This window comes from Sinohyriopsis cumingii, unplaced genomic scaffold, assembly GCF_028554795.1.
Source record: "Sinohyriopsis cumingii isolate HCF-2022 unplaced genomic scaffold, ASM2855479v2 utg000974l, whole genome shotgun sequence".
Lineage (NCBI taxonomy): Eukaryota > Metazoa > Mollusca > Bivalvia > Unionida > Unionidae > Sinohyriopsis > Sinohyriopsis cumingii.
Window position 1 is genome coordinate 568,492 of NW_028315950.1, and position 9,718 is coordinate 578,209.

General features: G+C 34.9%; 1 protein-coding gene across 1 annotated transcript; it reads left to right on the forward strand.

Annotated features, from left to right (window-relative positions):
• The first annotated feature begins 1,947 nt into the window (after positions 1 to 1,947).
• LOC149772892 (uncharacterized) lies at positions 1,948 to 5,760 on the forward strand. The gene is made up of 2 exons (XM_089947125.1): positions 1,948 to 2,759; positions 3,203 to 5,760. The coding sequence occupies exons 1-2, from the start codon at positions 2,081 to 2,083 to the stop codon at positions 3,661 to 3,663; spliced, it is 1,140 nt and encodes a 379-aa protein (XP_089803251.1). The 5' UTR covers positions 1,948 to 2,080; the 3' UTR covers positions 3,664 to 5,760.
• Positions 5,761 to 9,718: the final 3,958 nt, after the last annotated feature.

Here is a 9,718-nt window from a genome sequence, read left to right on the forward strand (position 1 = left end):
TACCTATATCACAAGTTATCACGTTGAATACATTTACATGCACGGCGGACGTTATAATCTATCGAGGTTAAAATATGAGCGTATACATCTACTGTTGCAAATGGCAACCGTGTTTGGAAACCACCCAATGTAAATCTAGGTAGATGAGTTTTAGAAAAGGGCACCGGGTATAACGTTGACGTAGATAAATATTTATCTGTTCCGATATTCGTAATATATTATAGATTGACTTGCGCAACATAAATACATACAACATGTTTAATCCTAATCATGTAGAAAAAGAATATTTGATTTTTTTAGAACGAAAACCACCAACTGTTTTGAAATGATCTCATTACATTATTGATAGCAAATTTTCAATGTTTTTGGCCACGATCAAATGATATATTTATTCAATCATTGTCTCGCCTAATTCGTTATCTGTAATTTACATTGGGCCTGGACCATGGTCAAATCCCATAACACTCAAACATTGTCTTTTCTAATTAATTTACGAGTAATTTACACTGGGCTTGGACCATGATCAAATCCCATAACACTCAAACATGGTCTCGCCTAATTCGTTATCTGTAATTTACATTGGGCCTGGACCATGGTCAAATCCCATAGCACTCAAACATTGTCTTTTCTAATTAATTTACGAGTAATTTACACTGGGCTTGGACCATGATCAAATCCCATAACACTCAAACATGGTCTCGTCTAAGTAGTTACGAGCAATTTTCATTGGGCTTGGACTATGATAAAATCCATTAAGACTCGAAACAGTCTCTTCCTAGAAGTTACGAGTAATTTTTATTTGGCTTGGACTACGGTCAAATCCCATAACACTTAAATATTTTTTCATTTTAATAGTGACCGGAAATTTTAGATGGGCTTGTATCATAATCAAATTCCAAAACACTAAACAATTGTTTCGTTTAATACTAACGAGAAATGTTTAGTGGGCTTGGACCATAATCAAAACCCCCAAATGCTCAACCATTGTCTCATAATATTAGTGACATGAAATTTTTAAAGGGCTTACATCAGGGTTCTCAAACATATATCACCACGAGGGCACACTTTAGGACTAGTACACAGACCAGAGGGCCGCGTCACTGAAGCCTTTTCATTTGCAATATTAATTATATTACAAGTTCAGATTGTCGTTTCCAGAGGCTGCATTTTTGAGACTCCTGGCTTAGTCCATGACCAAATTCCATGCCACAAAAATATAGTCTCATTTTAACAGTGCTGGGAATTTTCAATTGGCTTAGACCATATCCCAATCACGTAACACTCAGGAATTTTCCTAAATACATCACTAACATATTCATGTTAGATCTGAAATTTAAACCAATACAGGATCCCGGAAAAGTAAATTTCAGTTCCATCAAAAAAAAAAAAAACCAACAAAATAAAAAAACACGCCCCACAAAAAAAAAAATATTAACTATACCTGACGAAGTCCACTCTCCAGAGAAAATAAACACACAATCATGTGCGAACGAAAAGTAATTGATTCCATTGTACAATTTTTTCTAGCGATTTTTCCAGTCTTTTGTATGGAAACACAGTATGCTAGATATTTTAAGTGGAAGTTAACAAGCAGCAATATTGTTCAAATTATTCATTTAACAAAATAATTGTGCGAGAAATTTACAAATTTCACTTCAGATTCGAACAATAATTTGTAAACAATTAGCAGAACGATACTAACATTAATGTCCAATGTTGTATATTCCCACCAAACATGGTCCCACTTCGTTTCTGAAACTGTTTTCTGACATCAATTATGTGTATAAATCTAAAATCATACTAATCAATTTAGTATATATTCTGCAAAAATGGAGTTATTCTAAGTACTATACACGAAAGTAGAAATGGTCTATGTTTTCGGATAAACAAAAACGAAACAGAACGAGCTACACCTACGTGTATGAAACGGAAGTATAAATAGTATATGCTTTGGGTAGAATTGCGAACTACAAGGTCTCTGTGAAGACAGGTAGCAAAGGATTTATTTCTGTAAAATTCTAAGTTTACGAGTTGTATATTTCACGTTCTCTTTCGAGATCATTGACGTAACCGTTACACAATGAAAGAACTGCAACCATCCCAAATACGTTACTCCCAAGCTACAATCAGTACTGTTTTTGATACAAAAAGCAGGCACTCGAAAAAGCGAATAGAAGATACATTGGAAGAAATATGTGAAGGCAGGCAGACGATATCGAACATTCCTTTAATAACAGTATGTTGGTACAAAGATCAGTGGTACACAACCGACAACAGAAGACTATGGATTTTCAAGCACCTTGAAGCATTAGAAAAATGTACAACAATAAATGTGAATGAAACAGAACGATCGAAGGTAGATGATAGGAAATTTAATACATGTAATGAGGGAATATCTGTCGGGTTCCGTACCCCATTTGCTCCAGAACCGAGTGGGTTTTGGTACAAAAAAGCTGTGAATGCTATGAATGACCGTTTATCCCAGTCAGCTACAACGTCCGGGAAAGAGGCCGATTCTCCCGTACGTGAATTAGAAACGGACACGAATTCCAAATCCGATTCCATCATTTCCGATACACAAGACTCAGGTGTAGAAATCAACTCAGAGCAGGAATCCTCCAACAGCAATAGCAATGGAGAGGGTATCCCAAAGACAGAGAGCCAAGAGGATTCAACTGTCAAAATTGGCTCACCTGATAATGAGGACGATCCCAGTCTTGATCCATTAAATGAATGCAACGACAAAGCCGACCGTAAAGGTAAGAAAACTATAAACCCTCACGTAACGACAGCAAAACTAATATTTAATAAGACACCTAATTGCATTAGTATCTTAGACTTTACTGCTCCAAGTGCTTACTGTTCCCTTTTAATTCATGCTTATCAGCTGTTGCAATGAAAATGAGGACGACACTGATAATAACAAAAACGACGAACAGCGACATATGATGATGAAATAATGATGATAAGGATAATGTAAACATTATGCATGTTCTCGTTTTACTTCCTTTCCTTTCTCGCTTGGTAGAGTCTATGTTCATCTCCTTTCTCACAATATGATCCAAAGTAAAAGGAAAGAGGAAAGCTCTATCCGACACACAACGTAAAACTATTTATTCTTACAAGCGTGCCGAGTAACCATCGACCAAATGACTTTTATCTCGATCTTAGTTGTATTACTTTTGTAATTATATTCACGCAGATACAAGGAATGACAAACTGCAATCTGATGATGTACCTACAAGCAACGATGAAGAAACGGGAAAGATGACTTTTTCATTTGATGAGCCTAGCCCAAGTGCTGAACTAGACAGAGACCATAATTCGAAACATAATACAACCTTCTCTAGTCGACGTCAGGATCATATCATATATCAGAGGTCGGATCAGGTTCATCAATTCGCTCAAGAACAAAGTCAAAATGACCAGGATTTAATACCTCATACCCAAATGTCAATACAGGATCAAAACTTCAATGAACAACTCAAGGTGATTAAAAACCCTGATCTCCAAATTCAAGATGAAGCGGCGATTACGGAGAGTAGCGGCCATGAAGGCGAAAACAGTCTCAAGAGATCACGTGCGGGTGTCGAAGAGGAATCCGACTACTTCAATAAAAAGCTGAAGCGGACGGATGCGGAGAAACAAACTAATTTTGAGTAAATAATCTACATAATCCACTGTTCCAATTTTCTTCAGAACTGAGCCGATTGTTCAATAATATTAACTGAATCGATAAAAGGAGAAAAATAAAATAATGCAGCACATCACATAAATACACCGTAAGAAAACAACGACGCTGCAATCCAAAGATTGTACGAAATTCATCGGCTTCATTCAATTGCTGTAAAACTGCGATTGTTTCTTAGATGCCATTTTGACATTGCGTCATAGTTTTATTCTAGCGCCAGACCGTTTATTTCCCCAAGTAGGTAGTTTATTCCCCCAACAACCTGCTAGTTTGTTCAGCTTGCAAAATATCCCTGTTCATGACTCGCTAGCAAAAACGGACGCTTACATGCTTGATTTAATTACTCTGATTGGAAGCAGCAATACATGTGTGCAATTCAATAAATTAGATCAAATATTCATTTATGTAATAATGCCTAGTAACATTTAGAAATTTATTCTCACATATAGTTAATATAATTAAAGATTAATATTATTAATATTGGTAAGTTTGCAAATTTGTTTATATATTTAACCAAGCTTTCAATTTTCTTTCAAAGCTTTATTTTCACACATATCTTCAACGAAGGAAAGAAGAAAATATAAGACCATTCTTCACTAGGCAACTATTTGGATAGAATACATATGAAACATCGGAATTTTATTTTTTCTTTACAACTACTTTAATAATAATAATAATAATAATAATAATAATGATAGTAATAATACAATGTTTTAATGTGGAAGTCAAGTACGTAAACCAATTTCAAAAGGACATCTTTTTTTTTCTTCATCGCTAGTTGTTGTTGTTATAATTAATTTTAAAAGCGATCGAAATAATCAGGAACAACGATTCCGGTTCAATTATGTGCATTTGTGAGAATGATATACTCGTTTAAACTGCCCCCTTTCAGTTTAATGTTAACTTTTTGGAGGCTAATTAACATGCTCTTTTTCGACTCTGGAGTGACATTGCTACAGGGGACAATGTATGCTTAACTTTCTCGTATCGATCATCTGACGGTTTCGTGTGTGATATAATTGAGCGCTTCCATCAACCCGCCCTTTGTAGAAGTTTATTATGCCTTGGTCATGCCTCTCTTTCAGACGGTGATTTTAATATTTCCTTTTTCGCATGATAAATTAAGTTCTTCTTTGCTAAGCTATGCACGTAACGTTTTACTTAAGAACAAGGACCACCTTGCAGGGGTCAAAAGGTCAAGGTCATTGATACGAAAAGAAGACAAATCTTGACCTCTTATATATATATATATATATATATATATATATATATATAATATATATATATATATATATATATATATATATATATATTGCCATCATTCCTAAATGTAGTTCACATGTCTCAGTTTAGTATGCACAGGAGGTATTTACTTTGCAGTGTTCGCCTTGGATGCGGGAGGTCGTTGGTTTGATCCCCGGCTGAGTCATAACAAAGACTTACAAAAATGGTGCTAACAGCTGCCTCACTTGGCGCTCAGCATTAAGAGGTTAGTGTTAGGACTGGTCGGCCTGGTGTCAGGAAAATGTGACTGGGTGGGACATTATGTTACATGTCTGTGACATGATGCCCCAGTGCTACGCATCACTATAAACTAACATAATGCAGACATCGTAGTGATATGACTGAAAAATTGTTAAAGCTATGTAAAAAATCCAAATCACACACACACACACACACACACACACACACACACACACACACACACACTTTGCAGCGTTTAATTCTAGACTTTGCAGTGCGTGATTCTAGACTTTTGTATTTGTCGGTAATTGATTCTTAGAAGTGTTGTTCAAATTTATATCCTACATGATTTCGTAAACAATTATTTCTATTGAAAAGTTTTAGTCCCTCTTTTTTTTCCATTTGAACATCTCCGAAAGTGCAATTCACTAAGCGCAGTTTTTGCACTTTTCGACATTTCTCGAGTAATAACTAAACACTTTAGAGTTATTAAAGAGGGACCAGCAACAAATGTCAGAAAGTGGAAACAGTGGAGGTATCTTGTTGGTGATAACCTAAGGAAAAAGATATAAACCCTGACCTTAATGTAATAAAAGTAAAATGTATATGCTTGTGCATATTATTTGTTCCTAAAATAATTATCTGCTTTTTCTCACACAGAAATTATTTTTTTTAAATTCAAGTTCACCTCTTTCTCTCTCTCTCTCTCTCTCTCTCTCTCTCTCTCTCTCAGTATGACTTTGTATCTTTATGTTGCGATATTGATCCATGTGAAATATGTTATTAAAGAAATTTCAATACAAGTACCGGATAAAGCACTGCATTCTGATTGGCTGGTTCGTCAGGAAGTGGATCTGCATAGTCTGAATATAAATAGAGTCGCGTGGGAGAGAAGATAACATCAAAATAAATTGAACCAGAAAGGTTAAAGTGTATTCTGCTACGTTGGCAAATCATGGAAAAATATTAGCTGGAAGAATTAATCAGTGGAACAAAACTTTTCACTCCCCTCATTTTCGTAGATCTGAACTAAGGTAAGGTTAGGTAATTTTTAGCACCTATGTATATATGAAGCGTTGTAGCCGGTAACCGTGTTCTGAAAATCAGCATGGGTAGGACTTTGTGGCTGTTTTTCAAAAATCGGCATAACGTTGACCTAGTTAAATGAATGTATTGATCCTGGAAGTATTAATCGATTATAAAATCACGTGCGCGAGTAAGTACATAAACTACAGACCCAACACATTTTCTAAAATCAAATTTTTTTTCCTCAAAGATCCCAACTATTTAAAAATGAAGTGGTTTGTTTTAAATTGGAAATTTGATTATAAAACATCAGTTCTTTCTGATATACTGCTAAAGCCTTTGATAATGTACATTGGGTGTCAGCACCAGTCCTGCTATGCGTTTCTCGTAATTTCGAAAAACTCTTATTGATGAAAAAAACGAGGGGTATTAGAGAGTTGTGAATATAATTGCACTGTACAGCAAAATTCTTTATTAGTGAATAATATGTCAGCATTGTAACCCGTACAACTCGACGCACTTTCCCAGTCTGGTCATCCATTTATTAAATGTCATTATGAAATCACTTTGTTGCGTGCTGTTTATATACAGGAAAACAGTACTTCCAACCGCACGACAAATTTCAAATCATCTGCACCTGATTGTGGTAAAGTTTGAATGCTGTGCTCGTTTAGCAAGTCTGTCAAAACATCATTATTATGAGTCGGTGTGTGTTGTCATTTTGTTGTTGGATACCTCGGTACGGTGGACGGAAGGGTGGTTTGGTAGTATTCCACAACTTTGGCAACAGTTTTAAGACATATAAATTTACAGTGATACTAGCTGACATGGGCACAGGCACCGCACGTTTTCGACAGACAAATTAAGTTGCAGTAAATCCATGTTTTACCCTCAACAGACATCTAATTCAAAACAGCAAGTACTTGTTGGGAGGTTTCAAGAAATAGCCATTTTATCAGCCGTCAGCATCTAGCACTAATTCTTATGAACTACAAATAATCTTTCAATAAGAATATCTGACGAATTATTGTCCGTGTCAAGTAAATATGTCATCTGTGTATTGATCATCTTCATCAATAGCTTTCTTCGCAGCAGACACTGGAATCGACAATCGCATATATATATATATATATATATATATATATATATATATATATATATATATATATATATATATATATATATATATATATCGCTGTCGTTATTAAATGTAATTTGCATGCCACAGTTTTGCATGTGCAATGGGAATTTACTTGTTTCTAAATGATGAAAAGTGTTACATTTTAGACTTTGAAGTGCTTGATTCTAGACTTTGCCATTTGTGTGTGTTGTTCAAATCATATTTTAGTGGCCATGTGGTCTAAAGCGCTCTCCGTTACGGATCACTGCCATCTCACCTCTGTCTGCGTGGGTCCAAGTCTCGGATTCGGCCGATCCCACATGTGAGAAAGCATGCCAGCAGCTTCTCGAGGGTCTGTGGTTCTTTCTGGGGATTTCCAGGGTTCTTCCTCCACCATTAATACTGGCCATAGCCTATCGTGTGCTGAAAAATGGCGTTAAACCCTACAACAAAAACAACAACATAATCATATTCTACTTGATTTGTGCACAATTAATTTTTTTCCGAAAGTCCAGTCTGTCTTTTTCGCTCCATTTGAACTACAATTATTTGATTAAAAATCGCGAAAGAAAATGACCACACATGGGTTTTACGTTGTAATTTATGTTGAGTTAAACTCGTTTTATTTAAAGTAACTCACATGAAAATCGTTTTATTAAAAGTAACTCACACGAAAATCGTTTATTTTTATTGGAGTGTTCCTACCGTTCCTTCCATAGTTTACATTGTTGAAAAGAACACGTCTATCTATCATTTTATATGTAATGATAAATACATTGACTGTAATCTCTCTAAAATAATATAACACTGCCTCCAATAATTTGCATAGCTTTCGAACTTCTAAGAAAAGAACTTAATAGAAATGTATTGCGATTTTGGCATTCCTTAGTTACCGCTTTATAATTTGAAGAAACAAAAAACATCTGCGTACCTACTAGCCATAAAATCGCAACTATTATCTAATAAATGTCATTTATGTGGCTGGGATGACTTTATGAGAATGACTTTAACACTACAAACAGCAGCGTGACTGTAAAATTGCTACTTTGTTCCTTGTCTCCAGAGGAATGATCACTAGCAACACCATTCTTCTGTGAATAGAAAAGCCCATATACCTTTATTCAGTAAACCCATGTAAGTGCCTTAAATAATTATGATCAAGTTTGTATAAAAGTTTTCTCTAGAGGGGAAGCTTACAGGAATGAGTTCATACTTCAACATCACCAAGTGTTCAAGTTTATCTCATCTCGAATCTTATTGAAAGGTTTGTCACAAAAATAATGATTTGGCATGGTTAAGGATGATCTTTTCTGTTCAAACAAATTAACTGCATGTCATATTATAACAGTATAATAATAATCCGAGCACATTATTCTGGAAAATAAAACCATATACCTTTATTAGTAGCAAGGTACTAGTAGTATATCTCCATATGTCTTTAGTAGTAGTAAGGTACTAGTAGTATATCTCCATATGTCTTTAATAGTAGCACAGTACTAGTAGTATATCTCCATATGTCTTTAGTAGTAGTAAGGTACTAGTAGTATATCTCCATATGTCTTTAATAGTAGCACAGTACTAGTAGTTTATCTCCATATGTCTTTAGTAGTAGCAAGGTACTAGTAGTATATCTCCATATGTCTTTAATAGTAGCACAGTACTAGTAGTTTATCTCCATATGTCTTTAGTAGTAGCAAGGTACTAGTAGTATATCTCCATATGTCTTTAATAGTAGTAAGGTACTAGTAGTATATCTCCATATGTCTTTAATAGTAGCACAGTACTAGTAGTTTATCTCCATATGTCTTTAGTAGTAGCAAGGTACGAGTAGTTTATCTCCATATGTCTTTAGTAGTAGCACAGTACTAGTAACATATCTCCTAGGAGAGTAGTACAAGTTGTTTTTCTTTCTTGATATTGTAATTATTGTTGTTGACAACCTGAGTTTATGCAGAGGTAGTAAATAAAAAGGTAGTACAGCGTCGTGTATGTTATGAATTTTCGTGTATGTGTGCTTTTTTTCTCTTTCTTCTTCTGTTTTATTTGGTCAAAGTGGATCTAGACATGATGACTACGGTTTTTTCATTGTTTACAAGTTTCACTTTTATTTATAAATATTGACCGACAATTATGATCATAAGTAATGTAGTAGAGCAGTAATTAGTAGTAATAGTACCAGCAGCATCACAATCAGTATCAGTGGTAGTAGTGGTGTTTTCTACATAATGAAGAGGGAAGAAAAAGTATATATGAAGAATGACAAATTCAGAATATACTAAATATGCAAGGAAGTTACTTGTAAGGGAAATAATTTATAATATTCTGATGTCGGAAAGATTAAGCTCGATAGAGTTTAACTCACTTGAAAAACAGTACAAATCAGGACAGTCAGTTCCCATAGTAAATCTATGCAAACA

What these genes read in the sequence shown, in the direction of transcription:
- LOC149772892 (XM_089947125.1), top strand. Translation starts at nt 2,081, where the DNA reads ATGAAAGAACTGCAACCATCCCAAATACGTTACTCCCAAGCTACAATC. An exon ending in CGACAAAGCCGACCGTAAAG is followed by an intron (nt 2,760 to 3,202) that starts GTAAGAAAACTA and finishes ATATTCACGCAG; the next exon opens with ATACAAGGAATGACAAACTG.